Source organism: Myotis nattereri (genome assembly GCF_964212035.1).
Source record: "Myotis nattereri genome assembly, chromosome: 3".
Lineage (NCBI taxonomy): Eukaryota > Metazoa > Chordata > Mammalia > Chiroptera > Vespertilionidae > Myotis > Myotis nattereri.
Genome location: NC_138077.1, coordinates 196,770,025 through 196,788,443, shown reverse-complemented (window position 1 = coordinate 196,788,443; position 18,419 = coordinate 196,770,025). Strand labels below are relative to the sequence as shown.

Below are 18,419 nucleotides of genomic sequence, written 5' to 3'. Positions count from 1 at the left end.
CCCACATGCTGCTGCAGTCACTTTTATAACTAGTTGATCCTTATGCTGGCAAATGAATCTGATAGAGCCCAGGTCACATCCTCACACATGCCTGCTACAAAGGAGTCTGGGAAGGTCCATTTCTTGCTTCCCCATGGCAGAGGGGAGGGAGTGGAGGGGGGGGGGTGTTCATAGATGGTGGGCAGCCACAAGACATGACAAATATCCACTGTAGGGTCCATATGTTAGTTTTTAAGGCAAAAAGTTTAAAAATTGCTGGTGTAGATGATCTCTAAGTTCCTTATCATGCTAACATCATTATTATTATAAGCTAGTTAAATGAGTTTTTAACCAATGCCATGAAGGTGTTAGGTATGGGATTTGCATGCATTATCTCATGCACTGTCTGTGATCCTAGTAAGTCAGTGGTTCTCAACCTTCTGGCCCTTTAAATACAGTTCCTCATGTTGTGACTTAACCATAAAATTATTTTCGTTGCTACTTCATAACTGTCATGTTGCTACTGTGATGAATCGTCATGTAAATATCTGATATGCAGGATGGTCTAAGGCGACCCCTGTGAAAGGGTCGTTCGACTGCCAAAGGGATTGCGACTCACAGGTTGAGAACCGCTGTAGTAAGTAGATTCTATTACTGTGATTCCTCTCTTTGCCTTGGTTTCACTAGCTGTGAGATAATGAAATCCCTGTGAGGTACTGTGGACAGTATCCACACCTGCAGATGAAACTGAGCCTCCCAGAGGTGAGACCATCTGCCTGAAGCCTTATAAACTTACAAAGAAGCTAGAAGTCAGTCCTAGGTGAACCAGTCTGGGGCCGGTGTGGGTGTGGGTCTCTCTAAAAGTCATGGACTTTACCATGTTGTTTGGGATCACAGAGCAGAAGGCCTTATCCTGCTCATTCTTACCCCCTCCCATCATTATATCGCTGAAAGTGATGAGTCCCCTGCAGGTTAAGGGATTTGTGCCAGATTTCACAATGAGTCCATCCTTCTTCTTTTATTTTAATTAAATTTAATTTTTAAAATATATTTTTATTGATTTCAGAGACCAAAGGAGAGGGAGAGAGAAAAACATCAATAATGAGAGAGAATCATTGATCGGCTGCCTCCTGCACACCCACTACTAGGGATCGAGCTCGCAACCCTGACATGTGCCCTTGACCAAAATCGAACCCGGAACCCTTCAGCCCGCAGGCTGATGCTCTGTCCACTGAGCAAAACCGGCTAGGGCTGAGTCCCTCTTTCTAATCCAGGCCCTTCCTGTTGCCTCTTCCTGGATTTTTTTAAAAATATATTTTATTGATTTTTTACAGAGAGGAAGGGAGACAGATAGTCAGAAATATCAATGAGAGAGAAACATCGATCAGCTGCCTCCTGCAAACCCCCCACTGGGGATGTGCCCACAACCAAGGTACATGCCCTTGACCGGAATCAAACCTGGGACCTTTCAGTCCGCAGACCGATGCTCTATCCACTGAGCCAAACTGGTTAGGACGTCTTCCTGGATTTTTATTTTATTTTATTTTATTTTTTATTTTTAAAATATATTTTTATTGATTTTTTACAGAGAGAAAGGGAGAGAGATAGAGAGTTAGAAACATCGATGAGAGAGAAACATCGATCAGCTGCCTCCTGCACATCTCCCACTGGGGATGTGCCCGCAACCCAGGTACATGCCCCTGACCGGAATTGAACCTGGGACCTTTCAGTCCGCAGGCCGACGCTCTATCCACTGAGCCAAACCGGTCTCGGCATTCCTAGATTTTTAAATCCCCAGAGTCTGCAGATGACGGTCAGGTGGGGCCTTGGCACCTGCTGGGAGGGAAAGCTATAGGAGGCCGCAAGCAGGAAGATGCCAGGCAGGGCTGGCACAAGAGAAGAGGCAGGGCAGCAGCGGATTCCTGCTGCTCTAACTCCCAGAAACTGGAAAAGGAGACTGTGGGTCATCACAGAGGTGGGGTGGAAGCCTGCAGGAGGTATCACTGACATCACAGGGGCGACGTGACCTCAAGATGCTGGCTTGATCCTGGGAGTGCCAGCAGGTCACAGAGTAAGACCTCAGCAACCCATATGGAGAGGAAGGGCGGTGAGAGTGTGGAGGGATGTGCCTGGACACCGAGTGACTCAGAAGGGCTCCCAGCCAGATATTTAAATGTGCAGGGAGCACAGAGACACGGCACCAGGTAAGACCAGCTCTTGCTCAGCCCTCGACTGGAGTGTAAGGTCAGGTTCCACTCGCAGCTCCACTCCAGCTTTGCTGATCTGTCTGAAGACCTCTGAGCCCACGGTGTTTCCATCTTAGAGGTGGGAAGGTGGGTGACTGTGTTTCCGGGGTCTCTCTACTCTGATCATCACTGGTGTTCACTTATAATGGGAGTCTGACCTCACCCTGAGGTCCTGTTGTGTGGCCCACTCAGAGCTGGGAAGTTTTGGCTGAGTGGGTCGAGGTAGCCATGGTTTGGAGGGACAGCCTCACAGGTTCTTCACCTGTCCTGAGATCTGAGCTGAGGTCTGCTCTTCCCAAAGGGATTTACCTGAAGCCCAAGACACCACAGGTCCTGGTCCCCTGTGCTGGGCCTGAAGAAGCAGGTGATGATCGGCACCAGGTGAGTCTGGGGGTGGAGTGGGGCCCATGGGTGCAGCCCCACCTGCTGAAACAGAAGGACTGAGGCTGTAGGTGGCCCTCACTCAATTCTCAGGGATGGGTGGCCAGCAGAAGGTGCAGTGGCTGCTTTAGGCAGCCCAGGAGCCAGTCCCAGCTCAGCTACCGGCCACTTGGTGACCTTAGGCAAGTCCTTTCCTCTCTCTGGGCCACTTGTCCACATGTGTAAAGTGGAATGTTGGGCTAGATGACCCCTGGGTCCCAGCTAGCCTTATACTCTATAGATCGTGGACTCTGCACTTATCTTTTCTGTGGGTCACATTTCTCATCTGTGAATGGGAACATGTGTGTGCAGGAGCCTGGAAGAGAATGCCAGCCACCTATGGTAGGGCTCTTTTGAGCATCTCCCTTGATCCCAAACTAGGTCTTTGAAGCAGGCTGGGCCTGGCCAGTGGTCCATCCTACAGATGAGAAAGTTCACGAGGGCTCCATGGTTCTCTATGTGGCTGCATGGGAGGGCTGAGGACTTACTGGCCTAGGAACTCTGGCTCCACAGGCCAGCAGTCCGCTGGGAGGAGGAGGGAAGAGTGTCCTCAGAGCAAGGCCTTTCCAGGATGCTGGGAGTGTCGCTGGCAGAGCGCTCTGATGGACAGTCAGGGGTGAGCACCACCCTCATGGACTCGAAGGAGAACGAAGGGCACCCTGGAAGCTCCTCGATGAAGGATATCGTCCCCCTGGGGCCTGAGGAATCTGCCATGAAGGTGGTCTTGAGGAAGATCCGGGAGCTCTCTGATTCGGTGAGGAGAGAGGAGGGAGGGCAGAGTGTGGGTCTCAGTCCCTACTTAGGTGGGGACAAAATAAGCTTTGTTTTATTAGTCAGTTTACTAGGTCTTACTGAATAGCTGTGTTCCCTGGTGGCATGGGGTAGTTCTCCTGTCCCCTTCTAGTCCCCCACCAGCTCCTGGGATTTCACCCTGTGCCAAGCGATCCAGGTGTGGGTTGGAGAGTCCTGGCGCCCATTTGGTCTATAAAGCTTGCTGCCCTCTTGTCTTCCTGTTGTAAAAGTTAGAAGATCAAGGATCAAATTCTACCATTGGCATGTAGTTGCTATTGACCTTGAGAAAAAGATTCATATTGTAGTGCACCTGACACCTGTATAAATTTTTTACCAGTGTCACCCCAATGTATTCACGAAAAAGGAAAAAAATAAAAAGAGATTTTAGTGCCCCAGTTTCCTCTTTTCCTAACTGGGTAACAGCAGTACTTGCTGCATGGAGACCCTGTGAGGATTCACTGAAATGACACAATGCCCAGCCTTTCTTGCCTCTCTCTCTGCCTTGGCAGGACCAACGAGACCCCTTCATGGTGGCCGACCTGGGAGTGTTGGCCAGCCGCCACCAGGCCTTCTGCAAGGCCCTGCCAAGGGTCTCGCCCTTCTATGCCGTGAAGTGTAACAGCAGCCCCTTGGTGCTGCGTGTCCTGGCCGTCCTGGGCACCGGCTTTGACTGTGCCAGCCAGGTGAGCTTGGGCCACAGCCAGCTTCCTCATTCATAGGCCTGACGGTTCCTGGAGGCAAAAGGCCAGTTGCGAGGTGTCTCAAAGTGGGGACAGCAGCCCATGAACAGTGGCTGATGTGTGTGGTGCCCAGTTGTTTGTGAAAGAATAAATGAATGAACTGGGAGTGGTGCACCCTCCACTGGTCTAGGTGATGAGGGCAGTCAGCCTGAGCTAAGGAGTGGAGGGAACATGCGCTTTAATCCACAACCCCGTTCTGTCCTGGCCCAGCCATTTCACTGGAGCCTCAGTTTCTTGGCCTTTAAAATGGGTTCAACTATATGTTCCTCAGAGCAGTCTAGAAGCTTAAGTAGCACAATATGTGCCCAGCGCTGTGCCAGATGCACAGTAGGGACTCAGTAGGGGACAGCTCCTCATGCCTGTGGTTCCTGTGCCCAAAAAGCAGGGCAGCAGGGAGGCAGCCCCTTACTCTGGCTTTGCCCATGGCAGGTGGAGCTGGAGCAGGTGCTGGGCCTGGGCGTAGCCCCCTCACGCATCATCTATGCCCACCCCTGCAAGCCGGTCTCCTACCTGCAGTATGCTGCCCGCCATGGGGTGCAGCTCCTGACCTTCGACAGTGAGGAGGAGCTGACCAAGGTGGCCCAGCATCACCCTGGGGCCAGGTGAGACCAGCAGGGCTGCAGGCAGGTGGGGACAGGGAGGAAGTTCTGGCAAACTGGCTTGTGCCTCAGCAAGGAGATGAAGGCTGTTCCGTGGTGAGTATGAGACATCCAAGCTGCAAAGAACAAGAATGTGGATTGGGTGTCCCAGTGCTCTCCCTGGTGCCCACTCTTGTCAAATAAAGATTTCCTGTGTCTGCAGAGGTGCTGGCAGAGCCTGGCATTAGGAGGTCTGGAGTCAGCAACCTCGTGGGAAAAGCACTCACATAGGATTCAGGAAGACCAGGGGTCACATTTCTGACTTACTTGTCGCATCTGTGTGTTCCTGGGAAAGTTACTTAACGTCTCTGATTCTGTGACAGGAGGTCTGCTGAAGGGATGTTTATAATTTTATCTTTTCCTGCTTTTTCTTGTCTGGGCTGAAGTATGGTAAGTAGTGGTGTGTTCCCTCCCTGGACCTCCATGGCTGGACAGTCCTTAGGACCGAGGAGTTTGGGTGGGGTCAGCAAAGCATTCAGGCCTGAGGTTCGTGTATCTAAGAATGCCTGTCACCTCACACCCCCTCCCAGACTGGTCCTCCGACTGTGGACTGACGACAGCCAGAGCCTCATCCGTATGAGCGCCAAGTTTGGGGCCAGCCTGGAGCTGTGTGAACACTTGCTCAAGTCCGCCCGAGACCTCGGCCTGGCTGTGGTGGGCGCCAGGTAAGAGCACGGACTCTCCCTCCTGTGAGGCAGGGCTCCTGGCCCCCACGCCTGTCCGCAGCCTCTGACTCCCTGGGTGCCCTCGGGTCAGCGTGGCCCCTCTGGGCCTTCGGTGACTCCCTGTGGTCCTCAGAAGAGGAGGTGGGTGTCAGCTGCTGGGCAGGTGGGGCAGGCAAGGCACTGGCGTTGGGTGCAAAATTTAACAGGATGCCGAAAACTTTGTATTCGAGATAAATAATGTTTAATACAGTATTTAAAAAATTAATGCAGAAGAAATCCATGATGAGCCCTAGCTCGTTTGACTCAGTAGATAAAGCGTCAGCCTGTGGACTGAAGGATCTCGGGTTGGATTCGGGTCAAGGGCATATGCCTGGTTGCGGCTCGATCCCCAGTAGGGGGCGTACAGGAGGCAGCCAATCAATGATTCTCTATCATAATTGATGTCTCTCTCTCCCTCTCCCTTCCTCTCTGAATCAATAAAAATATATATAATTTTTAAAAAAATCAAAGATGAGAGAATATCAAATTTTACATCAAGACAGGATTGGCATTTCTAAATTTTCTTTTTCCTTCTGGGTCCAATTACTCTTAACTAATCTTGTCTTTATTTAAAGTTTTTGTATTTTATTCATCATGATATTTCTGCATCACCAGGTTCTATCCCTTAATGGGATGTGTACAGGAGGCAACCAATTGAGGTCTCTCCCTCTCTTGCTCTTTCTCTCTCTCTAATATATATAGACTAGAGGCCCGGTGCACAAAAATTTGTGCACTCGGAGGGGGTGGTCCCTCAGCCCGGCCTGTGCCCTCTTGCAGTCTGGGACCCTTGGGGGGATGACCACCTGCTGGCTTAGGCCTGCTCCCCAGGGGATTGGGCCTAAGCTGGCAATCAGACATCCCTCTGGCTGCCTGGGAGCCCTCGGGGGATGTCCACTTGCCAGCGGGGAGCAGGCCTAAGCTGCAGTCTGACATCCTTAGTGCTGCTGAGGAGGCTGGAGAGGCTCCCACCACCACCTCTGTACTGGCAGCCATCAGCCTGGCTTGTGGCTGAGCAGAGCTCCCCCTGGAGGGGCACACTGACCACCAGGGGGCAGCTCCTGCATTGAGCATCTGCCCCCTGGTGGTCAGTGTATGTCATAGTGACCAGTCATTCCCAGTCGTTCTGCTGTTAGGGTCAATTTGCATATTACCCTTTTATTATATAGGATAGAGGCCTGGCGCACAGGTGGGGGCCAGCTGGTTTGCCCTGAAGGGTGTCCCGAATCAGGGTGAGGGTCCTGCTGGGGTTCCTGGCCAGCCTGGGTGAGGGGCTGATGGCTGTTTGCAGGCTGGTCACAACCCTTTCATGGTGGGGGTCCACACTGGGGTGCCTGGCCAGCCTGGGTGAAGGGCTGATGGCTGTTTGCAGGCTGGTCAAGCCCCGCCCAGTGGGGATCCTTAGCCCATGGAGGTTGGGCCAGCCTGGGTGAGGAGCTGATGGCTGTTTTCAGGCTGGCCACACCCCCTTTAGGGTGGGGGGTCCCAACTGGGGTGCCTGGCCAGTCTCGGTGAGGGGCTAAGGCCGTTTTCAGGCTGGCCAAGCCCCCCAGCTATGGAAGCTCCCAGCCTCTTCTTTTTTTCTTTTCTGTTTTATTCTGAGATTTATTTACCTTCTATAATTGAAACTTTGTTGCCTTCAGTGGAGCTCAGAGCCAGCCGCAGCAGGCGGGAAGCTTGGCTTCCTCCATCACTGGAACAACCAAGCCTCCTGCTCAGTCCAGCTCCATGGCTGCTGGCCACCATCTTGGTTGGGTTAATTTGCATATAGTCACTCTGATTGGCTGGTGGGTGTGGCTTAAGGTGTAGCAAAGGTATGGTCAATTTGCATGTTTGTCTTTTATTAGATTAGATAGTGCACGAAAGTTACTTACGTTGATTGCTCAGTGCTTTGGTGCCCCCTTGAATGTTGCCCCTGAGAAGCTTCCTTCCTCACCTCACCTCACCTGCCCCTGATTAGGTCCTCTGCGCCCCCTGGTCGATGGTTTGAGATTTGGGGTTCCGATCACTTGCATTCCAAGGAGGAGAAGAAGGGGAACCCCTGCCGCGAGGCTTGGGGAGGGGTAGCTAAGAGAGGTGACTGCCCCACAACCACGAGAGCCCAACTCACGGACTGTCATGTGGTGTGTGTCTCTGGGACTACCATGGGCACAGCCAAGGCTGAGGTTCCTGTGGGTGCCCACGAGCTCCATGTAGTCACGTGTGTCCCCGTGTCTGTGTCTGTGTGCCTATGTGGCTGTTTCCGAATGTATATCTCCTCCTGCTGACCCTTGCGTTTCCATGTGTGTTTCTGCACCTGTCATTGCACCTGTGCTCAGCTTCCACGTGGGCTCGGCCTGCCAGAATCCCCACAGCTTCACACAGGCCATCGCCGACTGCCGGCGGGTGTTCGAGATGGGCCGTGGGGTCGGGCATGACATGAGCCTCCTGGACATTGGAGGGGGCTTCCCCGGAGTGGAGGGCTCTGAGCCGGAGTTTGAGGAGGTAAGAGGGGAGGAGGAGAGGGCGTCTGGGGGCCCCAGCCTGGGTTTATTGCACAGAGTGTGTGTGTGTACAGGGAGCTCTTGAAACTCAGTCCTGTGCCTGCATGTAGCTTGGCTTACGGTTGGTTGAGAGGTCTCTGACTCTACATGCGTGGCCTGTGTGCATTTACACGAGTGTGTGTGTGTGTGTGTGTGTGTTTGCACATGTGTGTGTGTGCTTGCACGGGCCTATGTGGTTCTGAACATTCTATAGTGTTGGTTACTATCCCTGGTAAGGCTACAGTCAGATAGAGGTTTCCTTACTGTATCCCCCACACCCAGGGGACAGTTTCTCATTGCTGATCACGTATTGATTTCAATGTTTCCAAGTCAGATCTCATGGTGTCCTCGGGCACTTGTCCCCTCTGGGCCACAGTCTTGACCTGTCTCCTCCCCTGCACAAGGGGATGCTGACACCTTCCCACAGAGCTGTCAGGGGAATGAAGAGAGAAGATGCAGGGAAAGAACCCGCACAGGGACTGGCCTCACAGGGCTCGGGTCTGTCCCCACAGATGGTGAGAGTGATCAATGCTGCCCTGGCCCAGGACTTCCCCGAGGGGACCGGCATTGAAGTCATTGCGGAGCCAGGCCGCTTCTACGCAGCACCTGTCTGCGTGGCCGCTGTCAACATCATCGCCAAGAAGGCTGTGCTGCAGCCAGGTGGGTGGGCCTGGACTGGGCAGGGCGCGCTCTGTCCAGGGGTCCCCAGGCCTTGGGGGCAGGAGGGGCAGAGGGTCTGAGTTCCACCCTGGCTTCCTCATTTGGGGGAAACATGCTTTGATTTAGCTACAGGAAAGAGTCTGTTAGTAACATTACTGTGTTGTTCTCAGGGAGCCTGGAGGGAGGCATTGAGAGTCTTTTTTCTTCCTGTGTCTGGAGGGGAAGTCTGAGGGCACAGCTCATGGGCCACAGCCTCCCCTGCTGGTATGCACCTTACTGTTTCCAAGCAAGCATTTTCTAACAGGCGCGGAGTTTTAGAACCCAAGTTCTAGTGAGTAAATAGTATTTCTACAACAAACATATGAAGGAAATATTGTCGGTACCATGGCATGGAGGTTAAGGGTGACATTTGTAGGGTAACAATAAATGATATCGAGGTCAGCCAACTCAGGAGAGGTTTTAATTGTTTGTTATTTGGGGGAAGGGGTTGGGTGGGGTTGCTGTCCCCACAAAGGGAGCTAAGTGGAAACTCCAGTTCATGATGAGCTAGAAGAGACTCACCCTCTGGGTTAGTGTCCTTTACTCTGAAATTTTATGACCGTCATATAAGTATTTCTAAATAATTTTTATTTTATTTTAAAAATACATACTTATTGATTTCAGAGAGGAAGGGAAAGGGAGAGAGAAAGCCAGAAACATCAGTGATGAGGGAGAATCCCTGACTGGCTGACCCCTGCACATCCCACACTGGGGATCGAGCCCGCAACTCAGGCAGGGTGCCCTGACCAGGAATCGAATCATAACCTCCTGGTCATAGGTTTATGCTCAACCACTGAGGCATGACAGCCGGGCTCTAAGTCATTTTAATCTGTTTCCTTATCCTTTGGACAAATGCCCTACACACACCTTTGTAACCCAAAAGGCACGGGGGTCCACTAATTTCATTTCCTCACAAAGCATCTCATTAGAGAATATTGTGATTTGGGGCATATGATTTCAGCCATCATTTAAGAAAAGCGTGAGTTATGCATTTTATGGCTTACCATTTTTACCTTCACAACAGCATGAGCTGCCAGTGATTAAGGATCTATTATGTGAGCAAGTACTGTTTTACCTCATTTCTGCTCAGCCCTCCTGTGAGGCAGGTTGGGGCCATTCCCATTTTGCAGGCAGAGCTCTGGAGGCTCAGAGAGAGGAAGTGACTGTCCAGGTGCACAGCGAGCTCGTGCACAGCGGCACCAGGTCTGTCTGACCGAGAGGCTGGTGCCCTTGTGTTTGCAGACATGCCAGCCGAGCGGAACGCCCAGCCTCAGGGCTGCCATGACTAACCCATGACCAACTGGCTTAGGGACAAGTAGGGCTGTGGGCACAGGAGGCAGGATCAGTGCAGGCAGCTGAGAGAGAGCGGAGGACAGGAGTGACTCACAGCAGGAGAAGATGGTGGTGGTGGTGGTGAGGGGACCCAGGGAGAGAAAACCAATTATCTGAAATATCTGGGCATCTAAATGCTCAAAGGGTATGGAATGGCCCCAGTGCCCACAGAAACCAGTTGGAAATATTAAGGAAATGAATGTTGAAGGTTGGACTAAGAGTGGTTGTTCAGAAAGTGGTTGGTAGTAGTTCATGTCCTAGAGCAGGGGTGGGCAAACTTTTTGACTCGAGGGCCACAATGGGTTCTTAAACTGGACCGGAGGGCCAGAACAAAAGCATGGATGGAGTGTTTGTGTGAACTAATATAAATTCAAAGTAAACATCATTACATAAAAGGGTATGGTCTTTTTTTTCAATAGTTTTATTCATTTCAAACAGGCCGGATCCGGCCCGCGGGCCGTAGTTTGCCCACGGCTGTCCTAGAGTCTGGGGCTGTAGGTGAGCATCAGCTCAATGTACTTCGGAGTGTGATGGAGCTGGGGAGAAGCCGCCACGTGCTCAGTGAGGCATCAACAGAGGCAGAGCATTTAGAAGGAAGGAGATGACAATTACGCTGCTCTCTGACTGTGAGAGCCGGGCACTGACAGGGGCACTAATCCCAGCCCCGCCCCATTCTCCTGTGTAACTTCTGGCAAGACTCAGTTTCCTCAAATATAGAGTAGTGTTCATTGTTCCCACTCAGAGTGTTGTTAGGAGGATGAAATGATTTAATATGTGCACACAGGTTGGAACAATGCCCGCGTTACCTGTACAATCATTGTTAGTGGCAGTAGCAGCCACAGCACTCTGATGAGGTGCGGGTGGGGCAGAGGAGCCGTGGGAGCCCAGAGAACAGGCCCGAATCTGGTAGGGCATCCGGTGAGGCTCCTGAAGCAGGACACAAGGGTTATCCAGTGCTGGGCAGAGGGCCTGGGCCGGTCCTAAGGGTGCGGGACTCACTGTTGACCATCAGTGGTGAGACCTGGCTGAGCAGAGTCCTGTCCTCTCCCCTCTCCCAGGAGGCCACCGGAAACTGTTGTACTATCTCAATGAGGGCCACTATGGCAGCTTTCACATCTTCCTCAGGGATCATGTCCCCAGGATGCCAATTGTGGTGAAGGTAAGGGGACCCTTGTGTGGCTCTGGCACCTCCCTGACCCTGATAGCAGTGAGTTCAGCCCCTTTCCCTGTGAGGCTGCGATCCCTTTGCGAGGTGCAAGGGGGCAGGCTGTTAGATTACACATGGCTTTGTAGATTGTCATACCCCGTGCGTGTACAAGGATGTGCACAGGCAAGCCTGCTTGTATTTGCATGCGCACTTCTGTGTGTGTGCATTTTGTGTGTGAGCATGATGACTGACACCTGTGCAGGTAGGTGGGTAGATGGGTACATGGTCCTGTGTGGGTGTGTGTGCACATCTGTTTGCCTCTGGGTTTCCATGTGATCTCTCTGTATGCACTGTGTGTGTGTGTGTGTGTGTGCAGAACCCTTGAATGCTGGAGATGCAGGAGTCCTAGGAAATGGAGGTTCTCCAACTTGTTTCCCAGTAGACTCATCTGGGAAGCTTCCAAGGACCCCGATGCCGAGGCGAAGGCCCAGGCGATGGGAATCAGGCCTCTCCTGGGTTGGGACGTGGCATCAATCCTTTGTTAAACCTCCTCCAATGGGACTCCAATGGCTGCTGAGTTTCACCCACTATTTTGAGTGATTATTGACTGAAATCTTTTGCTTTTATGGATGGGAATGGAGGCCCCATGTGTGTGGCCTTGAGAATTAGCAGGGCTAGGATGTGTCACTTGAGCGAATATAAGCTCCATGTGGGCCGGTCAAGAGCAGTGCATGGCACATAGGGACTGGCTGGTGTGATGGACTGCCAGTGTCCTTGCTGGTGCCTGGGGGTGCTCTGCTGGCCGAGGGCATGGGCTGGGAGGGTGGGTTGGGGGAAGGAGTTCTTCCTTCTGATTCCCCACCCTGTGTCCCTGCAGGAGCTCTGCTCAAAGCCGCTCCTCTTCCCCTGCATCCTTTATGGCCCCACGTGCGATGCCTTTGACACGTTCTACAATGAGGAGGTGCAGCTGCCCGAGCTGGACGTGGGTGACTGGCTCATCTTCCCCTCCATGGGCGCCTACAGTTCAGTCCTGAGCTGCAACTTCAATGGCTTCCCGCCTGCGTCCATCTGTTACATGATGGAACCTGAGCTCAGGTATCTGAGGAGAGCTCAAGGATCTGAACTTTGCCCAGGGAGCTGAAGGCTTGGGCGGAAGTGGGGGTTGGGTGGGGAAGAGACATGTGGGAAGCAGAGGTTTGGTTGCCTCTGCAATGATGAGGCAATTTTCCCCAATGTTGGCCTGAAACACAGGTGAGCCCTTCTGGGAAGATGACTCCACCCTTGTGATTCTTACCCCCTGAGCCCTGGAGTGGGGTAGGCTTGAGAAACTGGTGTTATTATGTTGGGGTCCAACCCCAGCAGGCCCAGGGGTTTCCAAAGGTGTGGATGGAGTCATCAAAGAAGAAATGACACAGAGACAGGGTTCAGTTGATCAGCAGCCTGGCCAGGTTCTCTAGTCAGGTTCTGTCTTTATTCTCCTGTTACATCTGTATTTATACCAGTTGATATTAATCCTATCCATTCTATTCCAAAGGTTAGGGCGTTTGTTATCTCCATTCCAAGGTCACTACTCTATTGTTCTGTTAAGATACAAGGAAGTAACTGAAGGAGATTATCCTAAGTAAAGATTATGTAGCTTAAACGTGATTGTTCATAGTTAAAGTGATCAACTACCCGACTGGCACTTAGTTAAGGGGTTTTACTGATTTATTCTCTTCCTTAGTCCTGTTAATCCCTAACTCCAGGGAAAAATCCCCACCTGGGGAAACAACCTTTCTCTGAGAGGGGACCTTGGTTAAAACACATAGCGCTAAGTAGGGGAGCAAACTTATTAAGAACAGTATGCCATATACGCCAGGTCCCTTGAAACATATGCTGTGCAGATGTTTCTTCCTTGCAGCGACTATGTCAAGCAGCAAGGATGGACCGGCTTCCGGCATTATTACAACACGTGCTCCCTGAAGGCCATAGCCTAGAGTGTGAAGCAACCTGCCTTGGCAGGAACTTGAGATTCTTTCATTCCTCTTTTTATTTAAAATAATATGTATCTTAAAAATTGATTTTGAGAGAGAGAGGAAGGGAAAGGGAGAGAGACAAACATTGATGTGAGAGAGGAACACCCATTGGCTATCTTCTGCTCGCCCCTTACTGGGGATCATGTCAGTCCACAACCCACGCACGTGCCCTGACCAGGAATGAAACCAGCAACCTTTGGGTGCTCAGGAAAATGCCCAACCAACTGAGCCACACTGGCCAGAGTTCATCCCTCCTTTTATCCAGTTAGTGACCCCTGTGTTGTTCCAGAAATATTCACGTGAACTAGAGGCACCCATTCTAGTGCCAAGAACACCTGGTCTGGAGTCAGAACTGTAGCAAATCCAGGCTCCACCACAAACTGGCAGTGTGGTCAGAGCCTCAGGTTCTCCATCAATGGCATGAAAATGATATTTGTTAGTACCCTCCTGGCATGGCTGTCGAGGGGATTAAGTCAGATAACGCAAATCCTCATTCAGGTCAGTTCATGTCCAGAACCCTGCCTCAGGTTGGCCTTGATCCTGGACCTTTCCTACACAGAGACCACTCCCTGCCCCCTTGGTCTGGGCATCCTCAGAGGGCATATTGCATCTGGCCATACAGGTTTGGGGCCAGGCATGTGGGTGACTGGCCTGACGTTGGCCTTAAGAACGCTCCAGTTTGAAAGGTGGGAGGATAACAAATGGGAATAGCCAACTCCAAAATAAGGCAGGTACCACCGTGTGTCTCCCAGGTTTAGAAACAATATTTGGGCAAGTTCTGAGCTGAGAGAAGAAAACGTGTCCTACAGGCAAGGACATTGGCGGAGGTAGGGGCAGCGGGTCCCAGAGGCCAAAGCCACTCACTCCTGTGTCCTTTTTAAGCTTCACGTGATACGACTTCTCTGATCTTCAGCTCCTGCACATGGTCCTCGTCATCCACCAGAGTCAGCCCCACCATCTCACTGCTGCCTCCACACTCAGCTCAGACCAGGGATATTCTCCAGCCTCCTTGTGCCAAAGACATCTCAGCCCCAGACATCTGAGGAGAAAGGATGGGCTGCAGATGCCTCCTAATGACACTAGAGGGCTCAGGCAGCCTTCAGGTCCTGTGTTACTCATTCCTCTACTCCCAGATTCTGATATTTGGGCTAGAAACAACCACACTTACCCCCTCAGAGGTGTCTGGAAGAGCAAATATGAGTGGGCTTTAGGTAAAAATAAAGTTACATTCATGTGCAAGAATTGCTGGAGTGTTTTGTGCTTTGCTCTACAGGTGTTGCCCTGTGGCATTTTGGATGTCAACTTATCTACCCATTCATTCATGAATCCATTCATCCATCCATTTATCATTCATCAGTCTTTCCATCCTTTCATCCATTGATCCATTGTCCATCCATCCATCCATCCATTCACTGACCATCAATTGATCCATTCATCCATTCATCCAGTTGTGCATCCATCCATAAAATAAAATGTGAGGGCCTAGTCTGTGATGGTGTTATTCTAGGCAAGGTTACACATGATGAATAAGATGTGCAGAACCTGTCCTCATGGAGCTTACCTTCCATTTTCCTCCATTGGAAAAATCAGAGCAGGAGCAAACATATAAATGATAAAATAAAGTGGAAGCAACAAGTATTGTAAAGAAAAATTAAAGCAGGGCAAAGGGATATGGAAGGATAGAGGATGGTCCTTTTTTTTTTTTTTAAAGCATGTTTTCATTGATTTTAGAGAGTGAGGAAGGGAGAGGGAGAGAAAGAGAGAGAAACATCCACATGGATCAGTTGCTTCCAGTATGGGATCGAACCCAAGACCTGGATATGTGCCCTGACTAGGAATTGAACATGGGACTCTTTCGTGGACAGGGTGATGCTCCAACCAAGTGAGCAACACCAGCCAGGGTGAGGATGGTGCTATTTTAGATAGAAGGTCAGTGAAGTCTGTCTGAGAGTTTGGGATGTGAGCAGAGACAAAAGGGAGCTATGTGTTTAGCTGGGGGCAAAGTGACCTGTGTGGGAGTGCTGGGGCCTTTCTCAGCATCTACTAGGGTTCATAAATCTGGAGAAAGGGTTGCAATGCAAATTAATAAAGAGGCTAGAGAAGAAATATGAATTTGGGAGGAATGGGGAAAAGTCAGCGGAGGCTTAGCTTTAACTAAGCTCCCCAATCTCCTTTTGGAGACTCAAAGCTTTTCATTCCCACATTTTGCCCTATAGCAAAGCAGATATACATATCAAAGGTAAGGTTTGGTAAACAGTAAAGTATAAATAGGTTGGGGGAAATGCCTACAGCTGTCCAGCAGCAGGTAATAACATGCAAATATTTAGCCCTGCTGAAGCCCCAAGGTCCATCAACATTTTGATGAAATTCTTGCATTTATGGCCTGCTGGAATTAGCCTCTAGCATATCCCCCTTATTTGATTTAATAAATTTAACAAGAGGAAGAAGAACTAAGATGGCGGCATAAGGTATAAACCTGTGTGTGCTGCCCTCCAGAACAACATTGAAACTACAACTATAAGACAAAGCAGCTATCATCCAGAAACACGGGAAAGCTGGCCGAGTGGAAGTTCTACAACAAGAAGGAAAGAAAAAAGCGCATTGAGACTGGGTAGGAGGTGCAGAGGCGCCAAGAACAGAGGTACGGAGGTGCGCTTGAGGCGGCTGCACCTGGGTGCCTGGTTTTTTTCAATCGGAAGGGGATACCAGCTCTCGAATGCACTGAACTCATTTATGGCGAGACTCTGGGGTCCCAGACTCCTACGGGGAGAAACTGGACTGTCTTGCAGCGGGTCAGAAAGTGAGGGTGGCTTTCTTGCAGAGCTGCTGGCAGGGATCATTGTTGCTGTGGGGGCGCGGGACTCGGGGACACAGAGGGACTGGGCGACGCAGAGGTGCGGAGTCGCGGAGACGGCTGACAACAGACATTGCTGTTTGCTCCGCCCTGCTGATTCTCTGAGACCCCACCCCACTCAATTTACATCCCATCCAAGCTGTGTGCAGTGGTGCAAAGGAACTACCTGCGCTCTTGCAGCATAGCCTAACAAACTGCAGCTGGGTCAGAGAGCTCCAAAACTTCCAAACCCCAAACAAAGAGGAGAAATCTGCTGATATCGCTGTAGCTCCTGCTGGGTGGACTCACACAGGGGTTGACTTGGAGATCCAGGAGCCAGGGTACCCCTGGCCAGATACCAAATTTCAACTCCTCACTTCCATAAGGGACACACTCAAGAAGCAGACTCAGTGAGCACCAAAGCCCCACTGAAGCAAGTCCTATCCCATAAGGGTGTCTCCAGCACAGCAGTTCTTCCACTGTAGACACAGTGGGCCCTCACAGTCAGCCAAAAATGTGGAGACAAAGAAACATGTCACAAATGAAAGAAATGGAGGAAAGCAAACTAATGGAGGACATAGAGTTCAAAACCACAGTTATAAGGCTACTCAAGAACCTTCTACGAACCTCCGAGGAACTTAGTGAGACCTTCAAGGATCTTAATGAGAGTGCCAAAAAAATGGAAAAGGACCAGTCAGAAATTAAACATACACTGACTGAAATTAAAAATAATATACAGAGATCCAACAGCAGACTAGAGGATCCCAAGAATCAAGGCAAAGATTTGAAATACGAAGAAGCAAAAAACACCCATCCGCAAAAGCAAAACAAAAAAAGAATCCAAAAATATGAAGATAGTGTAAGGAGCCTCTGGGACAGCTTCAAGCGAACCAACATCCGAATTATAGGGGTGCCAGAAGAAGAGAGAGAGCAAGATATTTTAAGCCTATTTGAAGAAATAATGACAGAAAACTTCCCCTACCTGATGAAAGAAATAGACTTACAAGTCCAGGAAGTGAAGAGAACCTCAAATAAGAGGAATCCAAAGAGGACCACACCAAGACACATCATAATTAAAATGCCAAGGGCTAAAGACAAAGAGAGAATCTTAAAAGCAGCAAGAGAAAAACAGCTAGTTACCTACAAGGGAGTACCCATATGACTGTCAGCTGATTTCTCAACAGAAACTTTACAGGCCAGAAGGGAGTGGCAAGAAATATTCAAAGTGATGAAGAGCAAGAACCTACAACCAAGATTACTTTATCCAGCAAAGCTATCATTCAGAATTGAAGGTCAGATAAAGAGCTTCACAGATAAGAAAAGGCTAAAGGAGTTCATCACCACCAAACCAGGATTATATGAAATGCTGAAGGATATTCTTTAGGAAGAGGAAGAAGAAGAAAAAAGTAAAGATAAAAATTATGAACAACAAAGTGACAACAAATTAATATCTATCAACAAGTGAACCTAAAAATTAAGTCAGAATAAACTGGTGAATATAATAGAAGCAGGGGCATAGACAGGGAGTGGACTGAAAATTCTTGTGGGGAAGGAGGTATGGGGGGTGAGGGAAGAGACTGGACAAAAATCTTACACCTATGGATGAGGACAGTGGCAGGGGGGAAGGGCCTGGGGTGGGTTGGGAACCAGGTGGAGGGGAGCTATGGGGGGGAAAAAAGGAACATCTATAATAATCTGAACAATAAAGATTTATTTACTTATTTATTTTTTAAATGAAGTTTATTTAAAGTTTTTTTTTAATGTATATTTTATTGATTTTTTACAGAGAGGAAGGGAGAGAGATAGAGAGTTAGAAACATCGATGAGAGAGAAACATCGATCAGCTGCCTCCTGCACATCTCCTACTGGGGATGTGCCCGCAACCCAGGTACATGCCCCTGACCGGAATCGAACCTGGGACCCTTCAGTCCGCAGGCCGACGCTCTATCCACTGAGCCAAACCGGCTTTGGCATAATAAAGATTTATTAATTAAAAAAAAATAAAAAGGCTAGAGAAGAAATATGAATTTGGGAGGCATGGGGGAAAGCCAGGGGAGGCTTAGCTTTAGTAACTAAGCTCCCCAAACTCCTTTTGGAGACTCAAAGCTTTTCATTCCCACATTTTGCCCTATAGCAAAGCAGATATACATATCAAAGGTAAGGTTTGGTAAACAATAAAGTATAAATAGGTTGGGGGAAATGCCTACAGCTGTCCAGCAGCAGGTAATAACATACAGATTTTCAGCCCTGCTGAAGCCCCAAGGTCCATCAACCTTTTAATGAACTTCTTGCATTTATGACCTGCATGAGAGAGAGGTATGAACCTGGGAAAGCAGAAGAGCAGAATGAATGAGA

At 50.0% G+C, this 18,419-nt stretch overlaps 1 protein-coding gene across 1 annotated transcript; it reads left to right on the top strand.

Annotated features, from left to right (window-relative positions):
• Positions 1-3,216: 3,216 nt before the first annotated feature.
• Positions 3,217-14,274, top strand: LOC308515590 (antizyme inhibitor 2-like; the record flags this gene model as incomplete). Its single annotated transcript, XM_081086098.1, has 9 exons — positions 3,217-3,399; positions 3,947-4,120; positions 4,607-4,779; positions 5,346-5,480; positions 7,835-8,000; positions 8,551-8,698; positions 11,128-11,228; positions 12,094-12,311; positions 14,145-14,274. 9 exons carry the CDS (start codon positions 3,217-3,219, stop codon positions 14,272-14,274), a joined length of 1,428 nt encoding a protein of 475 aa, XP_080942224.1.
• Positions 14,275-18,419: the final 4,145 nt, after the last annotated feature.